This window comes from Pseudomyrmex gracilis, unplaced genomic scaffold (assembly GCF_002006095.1).
Source record: "Pseudomyrmex gracilis isolate BER0280 unplaced genomic scaffold, ASM200609v1 scaffold_55, whole genome shotgun sequence".
NCBI lineage: Eukaryota > Metazoa > Arthropoda > Insecta > Hymenoptera > Formicidae > Pseudomyrmex > Pseudomyrmex gracilis.
In genome coordinates this window covers 102,101-125,696 of record NW_018020639.1, presented here as the reverse complement: position 1 = coordinate 125,696, position 23,596 = coordinate 102,101, and the positions used below count along the sequence as shown (strand labels likewise).

The 23,596-nt window shown below is 43.5% G+C and overlaps 1 protein-coding gene across 1 annotated transcript; it reads left to right on the top strand.

Annotated features, from left to right (window-relative positions):
* Positions 1–6,621: 6,621 nt before the first annotated feature.
* Positions 6,622–7,411, top strand: LOC109853819. Its single transcript, XM_020426296.1, has 2 exons — positions 6,622–6,731; positions 6,812–7,411. Exons 1-2 carry the CDS (start codon positions 6,675–6,677, stop codon positions 7,139–7,141), a joined length of 387 nt encoding a protein of 128 aa, XP_020281885.1. The 5' UTR covers positions 6,622–6,674; the 3' UTR covers positions 7,142–7,411.
* The last annotated feature ends 16,185 nt before the right edge of the window (positions 7,412–23,596 follow it).

Here is a 23,596-nt window from a genome sequence, read left to right as displayed (position 1 = left end):
TTTTTTTTTTTTTTTTTTTTAGTTCCTCGCTGCGCAACATTTTTTACACACGCGTACTTCACATTGCATTCATTGACGACGCGATTATTTTAATTCTTTTTTGTTTTAGTTTTACTCTTTTTCTTTAACTAGCACACTATTTTTATTTTAACGTGTTGTACGGTACATATATATATATATATATGGTATATAATTAATTACGTGATTAAGGTCAGTGACCTCACTGTAGTCACGTGGCCGAGGTCAGTGACCTCATCGTAGTCACGTGGCCGAAGTCAGTGACCTCACTTCTCAATCGCATGAATTTTTTATAAGAGGCACTATTGTGCGATATGTACGACATGAATCGAGAAACACATCCTAGAGAAACGTCCAATCAGCGTTGAGATTAAAGTGGCAACAATCAATATCGAGAGAATCGATTGCGATTATTTTCACACGTTTTTTCTGCTAAGATCTCTAAAAGAGTGCGAAACAATTTATCTTTTTTTTCGCAGAACCACACGATTATTGATCCGCGACGTAGAAGCGCGGTAATTTAATGCCGTGAGCGTGTTGAGAGCATATTCAAGAAGTCGACGAAGTCATCTGGCGACGCGAACAGATATTAATTTAGGAAGCATAAGTGAGGTACATATACCGCGGGGCTAGATGCTACGTAATATTTAAGCTGAGTGCTCGAGGCCGCGTTTATGTACGAGGGGAAGAGATGTGCGGCGCGCTAAGCTTGTCCACCGACCGCCCCCACGGTCTCGCCGCAACCACCTGAATTAATCGCGGCGCCCTGCGAAAATAATTATTGCTCGTCCCTTGCTTCTCGCGTGTACGAGCGTGATAATTAACGTTTACACGTCGCATCGCTCTTTTAAGCGTTCAAAGCGCCGCGCGTTTCTCCCGTGGCGTGAGTTCAACAATAACGACCCGCCGCCGCGAGAGAGCCGAGTCTCTCAGAGAGAGAGAGAGAGAGAGAGAGAAAGAGAGACCGCACCGTTTCACATTTTCTTTTCCACCTGTGTTTCGGCAAATTGTGTAATCTGTCATATCGCGCGGTGACCGCTCCGTCTTTGACAATACAAAATTATATTGTTTGTCACTTGTGTTGCGCAATGGAAGTATTTTGTTTGGTATCAAATATATCTCATGTCGCTGTTAAAATCGACTCGTGGGATCGGCAGTTTTTGTCGCTTTCTACTATTTTTATGATATCTACAACTTATCGCTGTGTGTGCAAACATTTATATACATTTGAATATACAATTGAAACCGCGCGAAACCTTGTTTTAACGCTAACAATAAGACGAGCGTGTGTTTCGAAACCGGTCGCGCGGCCAGTTTACTCGAATCGCCGAACGTAACGAAGCAGCAAGTAAGTGCGATTCACTTCGGGTGACGGAGCGTGCTTAGAATTCGACCAAGTCCAATCCGGTTTGCTAAACTTCGAGATTTTTGACCTCCGGGGTCAACGACACTCGCGCGCCAAATCGAACGATTCGATCTCTCGTGATTTACTTCGAATTCCCTCGCGCCCTTCAAAACCCTTCTCTCTCTCTCTCTCTCTCTCTCTCTCTCTCTTTGGCCCACCCCTGACTAATCTGGGTTTCCGTAACGGTTCGGCAAAAGGCAGGCACGGAGACTGTCGCAGCCTTTTCGGGCTGCGGATCACGTCTTGACCGCACCTCGTCCCGTCGAATCGGATCCCGAAACCAGTCGGACCCGGCGAGCAGCGTAGCGTGAAGGAGCCTGATTGTCCATATTGTCCGGCCGTGCTAAGTTATGGTGATCCGTAATGCTAACCGAGAACTCTCTCTTTTTCTCTTGTCCTTAAGTCTTGGCTTCTCGCTTCTCTGCGCGCCGCGATTGTGACGCCGCAAGCAAAATCCCCGGCGCGATACATCTCTCCGTTCGAGAAGACAATGTCGCTCTCTCTCTCTCTCTCTCTCTTTCGCGAGGCTCGTCACGTAATAAAAGTACATAAACCCGTCGCGCGTGTGTTTCCACACACACACGCAAGGAGAGAAAGATAACCTTCTCCAGTGTGCGTTCGCTCGAGCGCGCGCCGAAAAACGAATCTCTTCCAATCCCGCTATTGTCAGGTAAAAATTTGTCCGCCGAACATGTTCAACTTCACACGCTATGAGAAACATTGTCTCAGTTTGTGGATTTTTGCAATAATACGTTAAAAATAGAAAGCTGTGGGTGTAATGTTTAATATAAAAAATTTTTAACGCAGTTTTTGTATTTTTCTATAAATAGAGCATAATATATTTTTGTGCTGAATGTGAAAATGTTCTCGCTTGAATCTTGGTTTTTCTTTTTTTTTTTTTTTTCATCATTTCTTATTTTTTGATTTCGCCGCCATTACACGGTTTTCTACGCTTCCACGCCGGGATATTCAAAATGCATTACCGACACACACACACGAAGCGATTCAAGTCATGCGCATGGCATTATCCGCGGAACGCGCCGCGCTCGTTCGCCGCAGCCGAGGGAAAAGTGTGTGTTTTAGATTTCCAAGAGAGGAGGTTGTCGCGTTAAATGACGTTAAACCAGAAACTCTCGACGAGTAACGCTGAGCTGGCGACTGCGGAGCGGAATAGGACGCGTTCCTGGCCCTCGTTAGCCGCCCTCCTACGCGCTTGCTCTCTCTCTTCCGTTTCCAGGCACATCCACTTCGCTCCGGAACGATGGCACCGAACAATCGTCTCGTAATTCTTCCCAATCAACCGATTGTCGAAGCTAAAACTATTGTGTCTTTCCATGGGCACTCCTGCGAAAGGCTCAGGATTCGAAAGCATCCCCTTAGCCGGCACATAACTCCCCGTCGCAGCCCCATCCGCTGCCGCCTGTCCGTTGACGACGACGGCGCCCGCCGTCACCTCGACACGGTAGTCGGTAAAACGTTCCGGTCCTCCGCTGAGTGCGGTCAATCGACCGGCAACGACGGCCATTGTGTTGTCGAGAGGCGTTAAAAGACGCGTTTACGTTTTGTCATTGCCGTTCGCGATTTTAGCTCGCTTAAGGAAATTCGACGATCACGTCGAGACCCTTAAGTCTCCGCGAAAGCTAATGGAATGAATAAAAACATCTGAACCTCGACAATCTCTTGTGAGAAAAAAAAAAAAAAAAAAGTTTTTTTCCTCGCGAAAAAAAAACACATTTATGCGCATTATCGATCTGCGAACTATCTACCTCTTGTATGTAAACGAACTTATCTCGGCTTCTCTTAAATAAATAATGGCTGAATTTTCTCGGCGACGCTCGGAGACGCTTCAATTTGAAAGTTCATTTGTGGAACAGTAAAACCCGCGGGCACCGATGCTATCATTATGAAAATAATGGCGGGCGGCAGTTGCCCGATGTCTTTCTTCTTCTTCTTTTTTTTTTTTTTTCTTTCTTTTAACGGCGTTTCTCACAGGCGCGGTAGCCGTAGATCCTTGCTACTCGCGATGAAAGTAACGCTCGCCCGATTCGCTTTCGCCCGTAGAGGAAACGACGTAGATTCTCGTAGCCGGTTCCCTACAGGGGAGGAACGAGTCATAGACGCGTCCGCAATATCCTCGCGTATATAAAGTCAACTCGAGGAGCGCGCGAGATAACGCAGATCCATTGCAGGAAGAAAGAAGAACGGGGATGAGCGAAGGAAAAAAGAACGATAGGGCGCGGGGGGGGCAAGAGAGGAAGGGGAGAACTAATGATATCCATCGATATTAAAGTCGAGTGACGCGGCGCCACTTACGCGAGGTTATCTGCATTTAAATGAAATCTCACGGGGGATACGGCGGCTTCGTCGTCGCGCTGGCCCCGGCCATTTTCCACGTTTACAAAAACTTTCGGCGGCGACCGCGTCATCGATCGTTCGTTCGCACAAGCGTGTTCCCGAGCGTGAAATCGATTCTTTTCTTTTCGCAGCGAAGCTGCCGTTAACGCAAAATCTCTTCTTTTTTGTTGTTTTATCAAAACTGTTGAAGAGATTTAATAAAAATTATTGTTTATTGTAACAGAGCGTTTGACGTCGTAAATTTTTTTTTTTTTTTTTTGCTATTTATAACATATAATCGAACTGTGAGATAAAATTCAAACGTCGCTAGCTCCCATCATCAGACTAAGAATTTAATTTAATAAACTTGATCCGAGGGACTTAACCGATCGCCGCGGCGTCGTTAAATCCGAGCCGATGCGAAAATTACCGGAAACGAGAAACTGCCATTATCGTCGAAGAGTCGCGGCGGAGTGAGCGCGACGGGACAGGAGGTCGCATAATGGAATACTTTTATTCAAGCGGCTACGATCGTTAATTATTCAGGAACGACCTCGCGCGTTAACCGAATCCTGATGACCGGTGTGGTGCCGTAACACACTCCCGCTAAAATTCAATGTGTGTAGGTTCTGCGGTTAGGGAAACGTCTGCTCGCCTCGGAATCGGATAGAAAGAGAGCGTCGGAGACAGCTCGCTTTTCGTGGAAATTAAAAATTGCTTACTGTGTGGCTTTGTAAGATTAAAACGACGTCGAATTTTTCTCATTGTTCGCGACGTTTCTCGCTTTAAAATTTATTTCCCGCCTTCAGACGAGACGTTGGATACGTCGCTGAAATTTGGAACATTTGAAAAAACTATATTTCTACGAGAAACGTTCCGGGTCTTCTTTTGTGGCAAACTAAACATATTCCATCGTATATTGATATGTAATAAGGCTTTTACCTTTCGGAGCAAGAGCCTGTTGTATATATCATATCTACGTACTTCGTTAGTGCAGGTTGGTACATGAAGAGAAGTGGTTTTGACTTTTGAGAGATATGTAATATCGATTTTTTACGATATAATTCCATAAGATAATGCAATAAAAAAAAAGTGTTTTTTTTTTTCACATTATTGCTCAACAAAAGCGCGAAATATATGTTTTCGCTCGACGAAGTTTCAAACTTCAACGCGACATCGTGTGAGATTGTGTAACTGCATTAGTATGACGCATGTCACTCTCGCTAGCGTCGGAGTTTGCGCGCGAATCACCGACTAAGAAATCCACTAAGAGGGTGGTTAATGACCTGTGACTGCCCTTGAGAGTGACATCTGAACTGATACTCGTTTCCGACGTCGTAATCGATCAAATTTCTTCTCTGTCCGTCTAGCATCGCGTCTAATATTGTACATACAGCATATACGCATTCAATCATTTATGCTCGCTGAAAGGATCATCGTAGTTTCGTGAAAATATAACGAAATACGCGCAAAAATATAATCGTCGCTGTTTTTTGATCGTACATCTCATCAGCAACAATAAAAAGAAAAAACATGAGACGTTAGTAAATAAAAAAATTGTTCGTATGAATTAATTAACGAGTTTTTTTGCGAAATAAGTCAGTTATTAGATTCACGATAAAGTGAATCCGCACAAACCGGCCGCAAGTGACGGTAATAAATTAGGTACTTGCAGAAACTAGGGTCGGGGCTCGTGACATTGTCGAAACGGAAGTGCAACCGACCGGTGATGCATCGTCGAAAGAGAAATGCGATGCACGATATGCAGGAAGCTTGAACCTGACCGTCGGGGGTCGTCGACGAGTTTAGGGGCGAGTTTTAGGCTTAACCCAATTGCAGCGAGACACGACGACGACGACGACGACGACGACGACGACAACGATATAGTGCTTTCCGCTTCAAAGGCGGTTCGTAAATAACCACCCCTCTTGCACGAGCCTTCAGGCGTGCGCTAATGCGTCGCGCCACCCTTGCGTACGAGAAATTTATCGTTTTCTTGTTGAATGAGAAATATTCCAGCCATCCCGTGCAAGAGAAAGCACGTGCTCTGCGCAAGATTCCCAAGTAGACGCCGAATTCGTAATGAGAGCGACCTCTGGAAAATGACAAATGTACATTTCCGAGAGTCGGGACTACTACAATTCTCGCTGCAAATCCCCGGTTTCCAACGGCTCTTTCCGATCGTGTGACGAATTAAAATTTATTTTACAATTAAGTCTTCTATCTTACAGATTGCTGAATAAATTTGAACTGAAACGCGTTCGACTAAAATAGTCGAAACAAAAATTGATTCGCGTGTAAACAACGTAAAAAGTAATCGAACTCGAGGGTTAAATACCTGGAGATTTCTTTTTTAGAGAAAGAAAGAATCTTTTATCTCACTTTTTTTGGGTAGCTTATGTGTGATACGAGCTGGGCTTATTTTTACAATGTATACTCACACGTCGCCTGTGGAACGGAAGATCGACCAAAATTAATGTAGCCCTCACATGTGTTAATTATTTATATAAAGAACAAACGAGAGCTTTTAAAATACTCAACAAATAACGTCGAGGTTGTAAAGACGACTGCCATAATTTCTTAACTTAATCGAAAATTTTTTGAAACAACACTTGTCAAACAAACGTTTGTTACGTTTGAACATATGGTGTGACGGGTTTTATACCGGCAACACATTATTATTTTCCTGTGTGTCTGAAATGGAATGCGGAATGTATCGACACTTTGTGCATAAATTATTCTCATTAAGTCATATGTATAAAGATATTTCGTTATCGTGTGTTACGCAAGCGGTAAAACAGATCATTCTTTTCATTTCAATGCTCAACAAAAAGATGATTGTTGAACGGTTCGATATAAATGCGGCCGCTGCACCGCGACACAGCATTGAAGAGAAGTGAAAATCCAGTGCTACATCATGAAGCAACTGACAGTGTGCCTAATCGTGCTAACCGTGGCTTTCGCCATTATTTCCGTAAGTTTACGAATCTGATCTGTTTGTTCGCATGTAACTTGGAGAGTAACAATGTTTTAACTTTATATTTTTGTACGAAGGAAACGAGAGGACAACAGGGATTTCCCGCTTACCAGGGTTTGTCCCCCTCGAATCCAGCTCGCTCGAATGATCTTTATGATCTTGAATATCCCCTTGAATATTTCTTGAATTTCCCGGCCCGATTTCTTCATATATTTAATGATAAAATGATACGGCCGTTTGCTAGACTTGCAACTCCACCAGGAGTACCCGCAATTTCACCAGGAGCATTACCGTCAGCACTTTCAACTATACCGGCCGCACCTGCAACTATACCAGCCGCACCTGCAACTATACCGGCAGCACCTGCAACTGGTATACCTGCACAATCTGCATCTTCACAAGGATAATCCGCAACTACGACATAAACAACTGGTGGAGATGGAAGAAGGCGCGAAATTATAGAAGTTTCCTTGTCAGTCATGGCGTAACCGTAGTGAAGAAAAAAAAAAGCAAAACGTTTATATCTCCTCAAAAACGAATAATAATGTTAAAACGATTAGATTTGCTCTAACACATAATAAGACATATCGGATATGTAGAAATTATTTTTGGAGTTTTTGTGTATGCGTTGGCTTATTATTAAAAATAAACTGCATAAAGGTTTTCAAGCATCAATATAAATGTCTACTATCAATATAATATCCATCAATATAATATTTATGCACCAGCTTGTGCAACATCCGGATTTGCTAGTAAATATAGTCGTCCGAAATATGGTGATATCCTATACTGACGTGACCGGCAAGAAACGATGTTGACAATTATGTTTACTCGTTCTCATGTTGTTTCACGGTAATGTTTTATTAAAGTGATTTATCGATATTTAATTCAATACTGACGTTATATAGCATGCCGTGCTTGGCGAGACGACAGTGAATCGGTGTATCTTGTCAGTATTGGAAATGCGTAACGAAATTCTAACACCGTGTATCAGTAATTACCAGTGATAATTGAAACATTTGCCCTTTGAAACCCATTTGAATTGGTTACTAACGTAACCAATTGCATATTTTTGAAAGTGTTTCTTTAAAATACGTTTATTCAACATTAAACAAGTATCTCTGCTAACAAGTATTAAAACTGGATACTTGATTTATAGAAATAAAATATATATATACATACATTTCAACTTTTTGTAATTGTTTTATAAATTATATGAAAGCTTATAAGAACTTAATATAAAAGATATATAAAATCTACTATTTTTTATATAAAAAAAATAGATTTTATTTTATTATACAAGAGAGAGAGAGAGAGAAATTTATAACAAAATATAATATTGCATTAGCTTGCTCGGTGTAATTAAGTACTCTTGTCAGTAAAGAAAATAGTGCAATATTTTTCAAACATATATTCATTAACACGTTAAGTGCCACGTCAGTTTCCGGAAACTGATACTAGACTTTTCGTTCTGTTTTGTTTTCTGTTTTTAAGATAAAAAGCTGTTCTTTCCAGTCGGACTAATTCGATGCAACATATCTCTCTTTAACGTTCCCTCTAAAATTTATTGTCCTCGCTGTGAAAATCTGATGCGCTACTCCGTAGGAGCTTCGACACCGACAATCGAGCCCCCGTAGTCTCAACTTTCCAGCAAGTGGTACTCGATAATTCATGGTAAGGAGGCTTAAGTCGCGCATCCACGCGAGACTACGGGGAATGGCGTCGAGCCACGCTCAGACGCTGTCGTCTAACAGGTGCCGATGGATATATCATCGGAACGGCGGCAGGGTAGTTTGCATGAAGACCCCTTCCGTCGACCCCATCTTCTCTATGAGAAGGTGACGTCATTCGCGGTGATAGATCGCCTGAATTATAGGCATCGCTAGTCTTGCGCGTCGTCCTACGGTGCTCCCTGATGCAGAAGCAGTTTTCCACGGGGAGAGTTTTTCACGACGCGGGACGAGGTAACGGCTCGCCTGGTTCTCGAAAACATTTTTTGCAGTTACAGTTCGCGACATTTATCCGGGATTAATTCGCGCATTAAATCGGACTGTTATAACATACATTGAGATTTTTCTTCTTTTTTCTCCGTTAGATGTTTGCAAATTAATTATTACGTCAATAAAAATGTGCGCGTTTTTTAATGAATAACTTATAGATCGCGATACGCATTTCCATTGTACGGAGATTAATAAAATAAAGATAAAAAATAACGGCGAAGAGAGAATATCCGACCTCGAAGATTCTAAACGAAGATGCGTGCGCGGGATCGCATCAGCTTCCGGCGGATGCCTTTTCAATAATCTATGCGCACGTGCGCAAAGAGAAGGCGGGCATTGTCGGTGCCGTATGAAGAAGAAGAAGAAGAAGAAGAAGAAGAAAGAGGATGAGGCGACAGGCGATAGGCGCAAACGTGGGATGAGTTTTCGTACGGCGGATGTGAAGCCCCGGGTTAGAACGGGAATCGCTCTTCGGGATTCTCAGAGAGACCGAATCAATGCAAACAACTGGATATTGCCGGCAATATCAGTTTCCTTAGAGCGGCGCGCCGCTCAACTGCGAAACGCGCCCAGACGACGACGACGACGACGACGACGACGACGACGACGACGACGGCTACGGGGCGTCGAAGGTGGTTGGGATGCTGTGAGCGAGAGGAGTTCGCTCCGGTAGGAAAGGAGGAAAACCCGCGGTAGAGAGAAAAGGACGAGGGGAGAAGCGGAAGCGCATACCCCCGTCCTAGAGGCGAAAGTTTGTCTTGCCTGGCGCTCCCCTTCGCGCGCCGGCCCGTTTGCATCCACCAACTCGCCGACTACGTGATTTATTCAGCCTATTTTATGCGAGAGCCCGCCATATGAGATTTCCACGGACACCTTATTTCCTATCCGGGTGGGCGAACTATAGCGCGACTTCTTGCGGGATCAAAGTGGTCCCGCGAAGAAACGGCGGAAGGGATCCGCGGAATTTTTCTCTTCCACTATTCGTTTATTAAAAACAAAGTTTTGTATTTTTTTCTCGATGTGTGTGTATGTGTGGGGCGTGTCTCTGTGTGTGTGTGTCTTGTCTCTGTAGTGTCTCACATTTCGCTTATATATTTTTACATCTGATGCGCGGAGGCTGATAAGGCGTCGATAAAATTACGGACATTACCGCGCGAAAGCCCGCAAAAGACGATGCGAAAGATATGAGAGAATACGACTGTGCAAAGTTCTCCCGCGAAACGCAATAAAACGTAAACGTTTAAAAAGCGCTGGCTACGTAAAAGTAAATCTAAGGTCGGAGAGAGAGAAGATTTTATTGCCGCCTTTCCCTCTTCTCGGTTGTGGAGAGCGAGGGGAGGGGAAGAGCGGGGGAACCGACGCAGAGAGACGTCTCTCTGTCGGACAGGCACAATAACTTACTCGCAATCTTGACAAACGGTCCGACGCACGTACTTTGCGTCTCGCGCTTTAGCGCGACGGCAAACCTTTCCCCCCTTTATACTAATGCATCGTTTTTACCGTCACAGGGAGGAGTTAGCATAATGCACTTAACAACTTCGTCATTTTGGTCACTCACCGAACAATTCCCTCATACACGATCCGACACTTATATAATTCTCTTCTCGGAATCCGATTCTTCCCAATTGCGCTTTTTTCCATCAAGTCGCTTTTCTCGACTCTGTCATTTGCTCGAAACGTGCGGAATAAAAAAAAAAAAAAAAAACATTCGTTGCAGATGTATACGTCGTTAAATTCGATATCGACAAAGTCATCGAACATTTCAGATTTTTAAAAATAAAAGTAATGAAAGTAAATCTCAATATTTTTGTACGTGTAAAAGTTTTTTTTTTTTAATACAATTTTCCGCAAGATTATATATATATATATTTTTTTTTTAACCAAGAAAGAGAGAAAAAGTCTTTCTACATTCCTAAACGATTTTGACCGTAATAATTTCGCCGCCGTAATAATCACAAACGAGAATTTAATCGACGGTTTAGCTACGCAGCAGGTTTCTGAAGAGCGCGTCCTTCGTCACAAGCGCATAATTCGCAATTAACTCACGCACAGCCTGTTCAACGTTAATTAATGAGTACGTCAGAAACTTCAGATGCTCGTACTTCGATTAGTCTACCAAAGAGTTTTATAGTCACCATGTTTAAGCGCTCTAAAATTTAATTTCCGACACATCGTCGCGAAATTAGCTGTTAATTAAGAAATCTCGCAACTTGCAATTCTTCTCGTCGTATTATATAATAAAGCTTTATCCGCGTTCTTTTTTTCGTTTTTCTTAACATTTCAGTTTCTTGTCTTAATTCTTTTGTTTTTCAATTTTTTTCACCATCTTTGATTATTATAAATTATTACCCGTGTATATTATTTGAAAAGAATTAGATTAGAAAATGGAGTTTACGCTTTTCGTAAACGTGATGTTGTGTTGATTGTCGCGGTACTTGGTGGAGAAGGCTCTACTCTTCTGTCTCTCAGAAATTTTTTCAATAGACTTATAGATCCGCGTATTACGTCATGATTTCCGTTACTCGCGCATCAAAGGCTTTCGTAAAAGTGGGTGCGAAACGTCTCGGCGTCTCGTCGCTGAAAATTGCCGACGTCATCTAAGGACGAAACGCAATTACCGGCAGAATTGTGCACCCTTCGTGTACATATATATATATATATATATATATATATATATCCTTGTATATATATATATATATATATACACGCGCACGCGGGTACCAAGATCTGCGATTCTCCCATTTTTATCCGGCGCTAATGGGACGATGTCAAAGTAGACCCCTATTTGCCATCTTCGCGATCTTCCGGTTCATCGATCCCGAGGGCTAACCCAATAAGTTAGGCGCCATCCCCGTCTTGAAACGCACCCGCAGACTCGCGCGTAATCGAAAGCTTGGAGAATATTACTGATCTTCTAAGAGAGATACACGTGTAGGTGGTCTTCCATCTCTCGACTATTACTCAAACTCAATTAGGATTACGAGCACGTTGTAAGTTTCACTAGTAATACCGTTCCCGCGGGACTACAGTCGTGAAACAAAATTTGATACGAAACTTCGGGAATTCGACTGGAAATTGGCGATAAAAGCTGCCGCTTAAATAAAAAAAAATAAAAAAAAAACTATCGCGCATTAATTTGTGAGAAACGAACTGAGTGCGCGCTGTTATTTTTTTTTTTTTTTTAGGCGAAATTTACAAAAATTTCGCATTTTGTTTTAATTAAATTTTGCGACCGCGTCGGAGCTTTCCAACTAGTTTCGGCGATGCGATCCTTGTGTTCTCGTATTTGGCTCGTGTAAAAATGTGTAACAATTGACTTCATATTGCGACGATAGGAGAGAGAAATCTCTCGGCGGAATGCTCCGCTGGAGCATCGGATTTGTTGTGGAGATGACTGTACATCAGTCAGTCCGGGCGGGCTGCGCGAGCGAAGACTGGAGACAATAATTGGCTCGTTCACTCCAGCTGGAGTGGCCGATGGATGTATTCGTTGAGATTACGCGAAATGGTTGTAAATGCTTCGAGAGTACCGGCCGCGCGTCCGGAGTAACCCTTGCACCACCGTCCCCGACGCCACTGTCCCCCCCGTCGTCAAAGAGCGAGAGCCGCTATCTCGCAACTGCAGTTACAACTGCACAAAGGTTAATGCACGCCATTGTTGCTGCCAGCCGGCCAGAACTGCCGCGCTTTCGTCGGATCGCGGACAAACGCATTCATACGAATGTCGACACCTTTATGTTTTCGCGATAATCCCCGATACACGCAAATTATCGAGCAACGCTCTCTCTCTCTCTTTTGTTCTCACACACACATTTTTTGATTATTTTGATCCAAACAAACTTCTTCGTTTATTTAATTCCATTTCTCAAATCTTGATTCTCTATTTTTCTCATTTTTTGCAAAAATGTGATAAAATGTTTGTTTGTTTGTTTGTTTGTTTTTTTTTTGTTTTTTTTCTATCTCTAGCGGCAATAATTCTCGAATAACTCTCCCTCGATGTTTCGAACAACCGCGAGAGAAAACAAGAACTCCATTTGTACAAATGCGTTCTTCTTTGTTGTGGAGAGTCTATTTTTTCCGGTCCGACAGCTCTGATACTTTGTGTGTGTGTGTATATATGTGTGTATGTGTTTTCCCGCAAAGTCACATCAAACAGACTAAACAGCCTACGTAAAAGCGTATATACGCCGATAATACCCGGCCGCGAGTTCTTGCTCGAAGTGAATGAAGGGTGATAAAGCGAAATGAGTCTCATCACGTGAATGGAAGAGACTCGGTGCGGCGCGGCGCGACGCGCAACCTGATAGAGGAGAGGAGAATCAGAATCACGGCAGATCAAAGCGAAGCGATACGTAGCTAACGTCGAGGCTGATGGAGAACATTTTACGTTAGCGAATTACGAGTCGAGGCGCGCGCAACGGACGCGAGAGAGAGAGCGAGCGAGGACGACGACGACAAGGGGATGGGTGGGAAAAGACTAAGTCGATTTTAATTTAACCGGAGAACAAATTAAAAGGCATCAATCCGGAGGGCAAAGTGCCGCGGGAGATTAACAGTTGGCGCTCGAGGATCTGAGGAGAAGAGCGCGGCGGAGGTAACGACAGGCCCTTCGAGCGAAACGACGGCTGGATACCTAATTCGCTCGGCCCTTGGTCTACCGTGAAGAGCGCGGTAGGTGGTGGGAGGGCAATCTTCCGGTTCATCGTCCTTAAAAATTCACACGGTGTTTCCGCAAATGGCGGTGGAATTGCAAAGTGCTCGAAGGTAAAATTAAAAATCCTCACACACACACGAACGGTTTTGCGATAGAAACAATAAAATATTATCCGCGTTTGTCGTTGTTTACAATTCGTCTCGCTCAATCCAGAAAAAAAACGTTAATGTACTTAAATTTATTTTGTTTACACAGAACATCAATAAACTTAAAATTGTACAGAGAACGCATCAATGCGCTTAAATCTTTGAACGTACGTATCAATTTTCTACAAATCGTTCCTTTAGTTAAAATAGAACGGCTCGAGAAGCGGATCCCATTGTGCCGATATTAGAGAAGGTATCGAGAGATTCCTAACAGAAGACGAGAAACCGATCGAAGTCGGATTTCTCGTTGTTCGATAATGGCGGCGCGCTTAAGCTGCAAGTTTGCGTCGTAAAATCAAGAACGTGCGCCTATGGCCATCCCCGTATTGTCGTACGATCCGCAGAAAAGGCTCTCAATACCCTTTTCAAGCAACGATATTGCCCGATACTCGTCCTCTCTGGAAACGCGCGTAAGTCCATTCGGTAATAGGCTATTGCCGTTCTAATCGCGACCGTAATGGACAGTTGAAGATAACGGAACGGCGCAATAAACGTAACGCACAAAAGTACAAATATACGTACAATAATCGTGCGCGCTCTTTCGTTGTTTCCTTTTTATTATAATTGCGCAACATAAACTCCCCCCTTTGCGTTTTTCCTCAAACGTTTCCGTTTTGCGCTCTGAAAAGAAGATTCGGTTATTATTACACACAACCGGTTTGTGTGTTTTTGGATTTTGTGCTTTTCTTTTTGTTTTTATTTAAACGCGCGACACAAAGAGAATTGTCATTTGTAAAACAGTTAGAGCTCGACGGTCGTAAAGAGAAATGCAAACGCCGGAATTTTTAAAGCGTTAAAAACTTAGCTTCCACGTTGTTTCCCGCGATTAGCGGCACGGACGGCAACATTGTTAGCGATTTATAAGGGTGGCGGGCACACGTATATAAAAAGTTACTTGCGCGCGTTTTTCGCTGAAAAACTTCTAACGTTCTATATGAAGAAGTAAAGCGCCTTGGCGCGCGCGCCGCGGAGAATTTAAGTGAAGCTAATTTTTCGCAGAGAAAACCGGTTCCGCGAGCCTATTTCGAGTTTGCGTTTACTAACTATAGAAATACGATCTTACCGCTCGCTTTTTCTTTGATTTTTCTTAGAAAAGTGAGAGAGACGCGTTTTTTTTTTCGCTCTTCTCGCTTTGATTTCGCATCCAGTGATATAAATATACGAACGATATCTCTTAATTGATGTATACGCGAGATAGAACAACATCGCGCGTGTTGTTTCAAACCGCGTTAATTTGTTGTGGATTAATTAAAACAGTTTGCGCGCGCGCTCAGAGAAGGGAGCGGGAACCCTTCGCGTTGCGTCGTATTGCTTCGAGACAGACAATAACGAAAGTAATATATTTCGTCAACGACAATCACCGAACTCTCGCTCATCTCTGTATGTACATTTATACACACACGCACATCTATATAAACGAGTGTTAAGCCGCTTGCCAGACATTACAAGGGCTACTTTACCCTCCCGTCTGATGAAATTCTCTGCTGAAATTATTTTCAGGCTTGCCAGCGGGTTAACGAAGCAGCTCGTCGTCGTGAAAGAGCACGGAAGTGCTCGGAGAGGGAAGATGGAGAAAGAGATATAATCTCCCACGGTGAAAATTTTCATGTCAATACTCGTCTAATTCACGGATTGACGACAAATATAAATCACGGGAAGTAAAATTAAACACAAAGAAGATGAAAATAAACACAACGTTTGTAGTTTGGTTTGTTGCGATATTGCACGGCTAATTATCATTTGTATTTGTGTATTTATTAATTAAAAATTTGCGCGTGAGAATTAATCGCAAATAATCAAAAAAAAAAAATACTAAACTCGGAAACTAAAGCAAGAAATTTTTCACACCGCGCGAAAAATTTGCGGACTTAAAATTATCAAACCGTCGTCGTCGAGCGGTTCTAAAAATATTCAGTGCGCGCGCTGCTCGATGCAAATTACGGACGTCACAATGATTACGTAACGTTCACCGAAACCTAAAGAGCAATTTCTCTCTCGTTCGGGGGCTTTGCCGCATCAGGCAGGAACCCGGGGAAAATGCTCGAGTCGTATTTCCGCGGCATATCGTCTTGCGGAAGCGCGACTCTTGCCGATTGCGTTTCTCTCTCTCTTCCGACGCACAAACGTAAATTAAAAATGCTCCGACGCGGTTAACGAGCAAACGACAAAGGGGCAGCGTTGAAGCGCGGCACAAGCCAAGCGCGCCAAAGGGACCGAGAGACGCGCGCGCGGTGGCACGGTGGCGAAAATTAATATCACCCTCTGCCTGCCCTTGTTACACGAGAACGGGCGCGCACGCGGGCGGCTTCGTGCAAGTGCGCGTGTATAAAGCGTCAAAAGTGTAAACGCATGACGACGTCCGGCAAAAGTTTCGTCCGTTTTCGCGCATCCGAATTCGCGCGAATAAGTCGGAGAAATGAGACACGATGACTTTGACTTGCAAACGGGAGGATAAGACAATTTTTAATTGCAACAATCCCGATTGTTCGTGAAATACGATCTTTTTTTTTGTGTGTGTTTCTCAAGATTGCGCCTCCTTAAAATAGTTTTCTCTCTTTATAGATTTGCTCTCTCTCTTTGTAGATTTGTTCCTAAATTAAATTAATTCTCACCCTCCAAAAAAAATTCATCAGTCATTGTCTTGTCGGTTACAGAGACGGTACAAAGTGGCGGGTCCGGTGACAAGCGCTTGTTGAATATATACGATCTCAAAATACATCGAGTTTTTTTTTTTCTGTTTCGCGCACGAAACAGCATCAGAAGCAACGCGCGGTTTTCACGCGCGACGTTCTCCAATCGGTTGGCTTGTGAAAATTGCAACCACGCACCCGAAGTTCAAAGCGTGCCCTCGAGGCTGCGGTTCACTGAAAATAGCTGAATCGCGCGCTAACTTCGCGGACTGCGAAACGGAACGATAACAATCGTACGCTGTGTGTAGCTTCTTTGTTGTTGAATTTTGCTTATCCCGCTCAGGTGCGGAACACCGGTAATGTTCCGTATTTTGATGTAAACAGATTTTGCATCGCACGATGCGATATATCAGGGGGATCAAGTCAAATATTAACAAAACTTTTCCGCTAAAATAGGCCGCTGCGTTTCGGCCGCCCTTTCGAACGTAGTTTACGATCGCTTTTTCAACTTCGCCAAACGCCTCTTTGGATTTCGTTACCGCGAATAAATCGTGCGGTAAAGTGAAAACGTTGCGCGTAAAACGTTGATTGTAAATGTCAGAAACAAGACTGACCCAGTGCCGCCGGAGTGTTGCGTGCGTGCGCGCGCGCGCGCGCGAACGGTCGTCGCTAAATGAGGCGCAACACGGGGAAAATAGCGGGAGGAGGCCCGGTTTTAATAATATGCGCGCGAGCGTACATATTGTCTGCGCGCCGAGAAATCTAAAGAGTACCCGGGATCAAAGGGATTCTTCAAACTATTCCAAGCGAACACATTGTACACTGCGGATCAATGTCGCGCTGGCGTGGCTTTACGAGAAACTCTCCCGGCTTTTCCGTGGGATCTTTTTAGAGACCGAGGATGGAAGAAGCACACACACACACACACACATATTACAAGGCGAACCATATACACAATTCGCGATGATGACGCTTTCGAGCGTGAATATAATATGACGATAATATATATGCGGTAAAAATATGTGCAGAACTTTTCCGCGTAGATTTATTATTACTGCGCGCTTTTTAAGGAAATGTACGAAGGTAAACGTGGAAACTCTCGTCGCGGTTGGGTTTAAATATTTTTGTGCAAAAATACATAGAGTTTGTCGGTAATAATTTCATACGGTTGGAGCATAAATAAATTTTTATATAAAAAAAACTTGCGCGCGGAAGCGGGCAAAAATACGTTAAGAAATTATTTCCTGATGTTTATGATATATTTTATATTGAATGTAAAACTGCCACGAGACGGTGTGTGTGTGTGTGTGTTTTCGACCGCTGCGCTTTGAGGACTCGAGCGTAACACGGAGCGCGAAACATCGTATCGACCTGTTAAATCCGACCTGTCAAAGAGAAATAAATGATGATCACAAACTATCGTCACGCGCGAGCGCTCAATTTGTTTTTGCCGCTCGATGCACCGCGACGTTTCGCGCCACGTCGACGTCTTCGTGTTTACCTCGAGAGGCGTTAACGTCGCCACGATCGTTGAACGCGGCCTTAATTACGACGTTTAACCGAACGGTCAAACGACCTGGCGACGCGAAAGAATTTAATTACAACGCCGAGTCCGAAAAAGGCCGCGAAGTCGAATGCAAAGAACCGCGAATACACCGCATCTTTGCGTGTCGCTCGACTCGCACTCGGAGAAAGAGAGATTGAAAATAAAAAAGAAAGAGGAGAAAGAATGAGAAGGGTAACTTTCCAAAGTATCAGAATTAACTTGAGCGTGAAAATATCCGACCAGAGCGCGCGCGCGATACATCGGCATTGCGCGCGTTTTCATCAAGGAAAAAACCACCACTTGTTAAAGTAAACGAGAACGCAAAGAAACTGTGGAAAAAGTGACGCTGCGAAAGCAACGATGAAAAAAAAAAAAACATTTTTAATTAAAATTTTATTGCTCTAAATAACCGAGTGACGTTTTCCTCTCCGATTCGCGGCGGTAAATCCGTCGTAATTAATCGAGAAAAAATAGGGCAAGAAAAAAAAAGGAACCAAAGATGAATGATGAAAAACGACGCTTTTGAGTCGTGTTTTTTTTTTTTTTTTTTTAGCTGGAATTTAATATCTACAACTGTGGGCATTGGACAATTTTCTTTATCGAGTTGCTGTATTATTTGATTCTATTTTTTTTCTTTTTTTTTTACGAATATCTTGAAAATAATCTTCAATTGTTCCTCGCGCACGTTAACACACACACACACACACACACTTAGAGATTTTTTTTCCTTCTCACACACGACAGCAATTACAACTCGCTTTGAAACGACAACTTGCCCGATATCACACCGGGACCTTTCTTCCAATAGAAAAGAATCTATTGCTTCACTACCGCTCGATCGCGTCGAAATTGCATCGACGTATACCTCGCGGCGGTACTCAAAATGTTGCGAAAGCGACAAAAAAAAAAAAAAAAAAAAAAAAGTAATAAAAGAAGAAGAGGGACCCCGGCAAAAACCGCGGGGTGCAATCAAAGAGCGTGAGCGCGATCGGGCGAAAATAGTTGAGTATCACGGGACCTGGAGGCGGCGCGTCGAAGGGCAGAAACGGTCGAGTCCGGGGCCGACTCGTACAATGTCGATGAAGTAAAACGCAGTCGTGGTAATTGGCGCACCTTTCAGATGTAAATGCGGTTCGTTAGGGAGGTTTCCAGCCGGCGATGCATCGCTGACGGTGCACCGGGAGAATCAGACTCGGCCAGTTGGGTAATGCCCGGTCTATACCGGGGGTGATGATGGACTAACACACGATCGCGCGACTCTCTTCCTCTCTTTCTCGTCTCGTCTCGTTGGTGCTCTCGGGTGTTTCCTGCTTCGCGTAACGGCGGCGAGCCAGAAACGTAAGCTCGAACTATACAGCCGGAGAGATAAGTGCCCGGGTATTTTATCCACGGTATATAATACCGCAAGTCGAAAAAACTCTTTTACGCGTCACGCCGAATGTGAATGTGGCGCGACGATTTGTGACGACACGGACGAAAATTTGCGAACGAACCGTATATATATATATACATATATATATATGTATATGGCGCACTATATATCGCGCGGAGCCGCCGCCGGTGATTTCGCGCTTCGTTGCGCGACGTTGTGTATGCAGTATGTGTGCCACCTTCATAGAAATAACAATGCCAACATGGCGCAACGGCCACGGAGTGATATATGGCCCGCTCCTCGTCGTCAATTCCGTTCGCATCATTTGAATCGAATTGAACGTTAACGCGAGAAAAACGATTAAATGCGTTAAATCATATTTTATTTTGTCAAAGCGAAAAAAAATATGATTTTACAATTCACAATTGCGCGCGGGGGAAAAATCGAATATTGATATAACACGCGGGAACGTTTATACTCTCGCGTCACACACACCTCACGTGTGGTAATAATGTATTACGTAATCTTATTTTTATTTTTTTTTTTTTTTAATCTTATCGATTTCTCGTTCGCAGTTTGTGCGCACGGCACAACATTTTCTTTTTTTCCCTTTCCCACCAGATTACCGGTATATAATGCAGAAAATTTTCGCTCGAAACGCCACGTTAGGGGGATAGGCGATCGTATCTTCTTCGATGAAACTCTCGAAGGTCGAATATACCGGGGGAACCCTGGCGCAGCCAGGGCCTCGTTACGAAGTTTCTCGTTACGAAGCGCAGCACACCACCTCCTCCAGTTCCGCCGTACCAAAGCTGACGGGGATGGGAGCGAAGCGGTGCGGATGAGCTCGGGACTCCGAGATTGAATTCAGCGAAAATTAACGGATATTGTTTATAAGTGGAAACCCCGTTGCCTCCCCCTCCCCCTTCCGTGCGTGTGCGGTAGCTCGCGCGCATGCCACGGATTGACATTACTTGCGCGGGTGATTATCGGTATGTCGAGAGGTCGATCCCTTCCTCCTCTTCCTCCTCCCTCGTCATCGTCTCTCGGATCGCGACGTCGACTGCATTCCTGTCTGAATTCGCATTCGGTCTCTCTCTCTAATGCTCGAACGTTGTACATGGGAGCGAAAGCGGCGCTTTGAAGCGCTCGCGCATAATTACGCGTGACGAAGCGGAAGCGCGGCGAATTTTGGAATCTTCGTACGCGCGCGCGCGCGCGTTTCCAAAAGCCGATCTCTCGGTTACGTTTAAATTCGCAAGAATATTTGCCGGGATTTAAACTTTTCACTTTGAAAAAAATATCTGGTTAAAATAATTAATTTAACTGAAACGGGAGATATTTTTTTTATCTCGTTTCTAAATCTTATATTCTCTCTACGCACAAGCGCGATACTCTGTGATATTATATTTCTGTCAAGATCCAAGTTAAACTGTCAATATTTGCAAAGCCACTTGCACTTCATGATTAATGTTTACACAGGGGCAGGATCTGCATCTCACCGGTGTTAACGGCATATAGACAACCATAATTATCCTTAGGTAATTGCTAATCGATTACCGGCAATCTATGATCATTCACAGTATAGTATCAATAGAGGGAGGGAATGCAATGTCATTGCCATAAGGCCTAGAAACGCTGACGTCGTCGTCGTCGTCGTCGTCGTCGTCGTCGTCGCTATTGATAAATCTTCGATGACGGCTCGATTGAACGAAAATCACGTCAGCGTCACGTACAGCCACCGTAGAAGGGTATTAACGTTTCATAACGTTATTCATTTATCAACTATTCACACCCGGAGCTCGAGAAACGCGTACACGTCATCCCTTATATGCGTGTTTCATTCGCGTGAAATCGTTTAACGCGCGTGTCAACGTTACGTGCCATTTTTTGTGTCGGCACTTCTCAAGCGAATTTGAGTGAAAATTTTTTTATTATTTAAAATCGAAAGAGAGAGAGTTTTTTTTAACAGAGTTCTATCTTGGAGAAACGTTTTATTTTTCGTCCGGCTGTAATATTTTTGTTTATTTTTTTTTTTTTTACAGCGAACACGTGCTCTCCGTTGCGTTACGGAGCGAGCGATTGCGTGTTTTAGGAATTTCTGAATTCCTGAACTGTGTTTCATATCGTAGAACAGAATCTATGAAACACCGGTTCACCGAGGTTCGGCGAACCGCTGATTAGCAGAAGTCAAGCTGCGGATTAATAGCGTTTACCGATCCGCATTAGTTACGGTTAGTACATTTCAACGCGGTGCCTTGAAATTAGGCACGTACGATAATTAGACGGCCAGCTCCACAGAGCGCTGTTCGGCCGGTCATCGCAGAGACCATACGCGCGCTTGCGAAAGGATAATTCGTATGGTCAATAGTTACCGTGCGCGTCGCTGCAACGCCGGCCAAAATTTAATCGATCATTAGGCGCATAAATGAAGGAGCCTGCTTGGTGGCTAAATTGTGTGTAATTCGATGTGTATTTTTCGCGTTTTAATTTTTCCTCTCTCGCGCGTATTAATTATTCACAACGATTCTGTCAAGCACTTTTAGACTATATAATGCAACGTAATTTATATGTGTGTATGTTATGTGTAATATTGAATTAAAAAAATTGCTTAATTATAATTAAAATATGACACTCAGTATTTTAAAATACTGAGAAATCTGCGATAAAGAGAAGGGATGAAAATGAAATTTTTAGGAATATATTTTTAGGAATATATTAATTTTTTATCTGTTTCTTGTATATCTATGTGTGACTGCTGTAATATAATAATTGAACGATCACGTCAATTGTTCTCGTAGTCTTATATATATTTCTTACTAATTAAAATCGTATTTCGTGTACAGATACATCACGGTTCTAAGAATCTAAATTTCATCACAGGAAGTCAACATTATCCCTTCTCTAAAAACGAGACCACTGTTTATACACGTAAATTATTTTGTCTAGACAGCGGGACCAATCGATCGGCGCGACGATCTCTCGCAGAAACCGCGCCAACATCCGGATGTTCGCGCGGAAGGGAGGGAAAGGAGAGATCTTGGTTTGTTGCCGGGAATATGCGGCACGGAAGTGGATAACGACTCCCGTTTCTTCCCCTCTTCTCCTTTTCCGCGGTGGAAAAAACTTTTAAAGTAAATATCGTAAAAATTCATTTCCTGCCAGCAATACGTTTCTATTCGTTTCTCTAGCTTTTCTTCCTTCTCTCCCGTCGCCGTTTCTCCTCCTTTTTTCTCGCGTATTCGCTTTCGCACGCTCGAATACAATAATCCCCCGCTACGGGAGTTTCGTATTCGCGAGGATTAGAGGGTGTTTCGGAAATGGGGGTTAGAAAGAGATAGCTGTACAGGTGTTGGCATACATCGTTTAAGCGAGCCGGTGGTTCTTTATGGCGGAGATTAAAACAAACGACCGCGCGGACGACGCGCGTGCGTACGCGAATATAGAACGCGGTTAGTTGGTACGCATCGCGGAATAAATCAATTTTTTTTCCGTGGCATTACGAACTTATTGTCACATCGAGTTTATTCGTCGATCGTATACGGCGATTGCGCGAAGAATTTCCCACAATTTCCCCCAAGAAGCTGTACAATAGTTCTCGTCAACGCATTTTTCAAGAAACGGCAACAAACGGCCCCGGTCTGAAAAATGTCTCCTGTCTGATATTGGCGGAACTTTTCCGATTCGCCATTGGCAATGTAAACTCGCCTCTACGTGCATTATGCATGCTAGGAAATAGAACGAGTGGAGCGATCTACACATACGCCGGCGCATATCGACCTGCGAATGTGTCGGGGAAGAGGCGGGAGGAGAGTGAGGGGGAGAGGGGTGGCTTCAGTCGGAGCTCGGAATTCGGATAATCATGTTACAGTGAACGAGTTGTAAAATTCATGCCTCGTAAATACGAAATCTCCATTGACAATGGAGAAACGTTCTGATCCTGATAGTCGCCGGTTTTTTTTTCTTTTTTTCTCGCTATTTTGCGGGTGTTTCGCGCGAGTTTTCGAAAAATTGGCATATTCGCGCCTTTTGCGCCTTCGCTGCGTTTTCGAAACTTTCTCTCTTTTTTTTTTTTCGATCACGGTGGAGGAAAATAAATATTATGTGCAATCTCTTTTAGGGATTTTGTTTTTATTAATTTGTTCTAATATATAATTTGCATTGCGTCGAAATAATTGAAAAATTATTCGATATATTTTCTGTTTTCGCCACGTTCCTTCGCTTTTGTTCTCCGAGATTCTTGTCGCAATTAAAATAATCTACGAGACGCAGGAATCGCGCACTTGCAAATTTTACAACTAAGTTCAGTACCCGATGACTATAATTCAAGATTTGCTATGCCCATCACGTCTATGTCTTGTCGTTGTGACATCGATGGCAACATATAGTAATCGCCAATACCGCGTTTGTACGATCTAGTTAATGTTGATTGACGCTCTATGTACGCATGCGGA

Bases quoted from the DNA above. Each gene is read 5' to 3' on its own strand.
- LOC109853819 (XM_020426296.1), top strand. From the start codon at position 6,675: ATGAAGCAACTGACAGTGTGCCTAATCGTGCTAACCGTGGCTTTCGCC. The intron at 6,732-6,811 runs GTAAGTTTACGA...TTTTGTACGAAG, and splicing joins TGGCTTTCGCCATTATTTCC to GAAACGAGAGGACAACAGGG.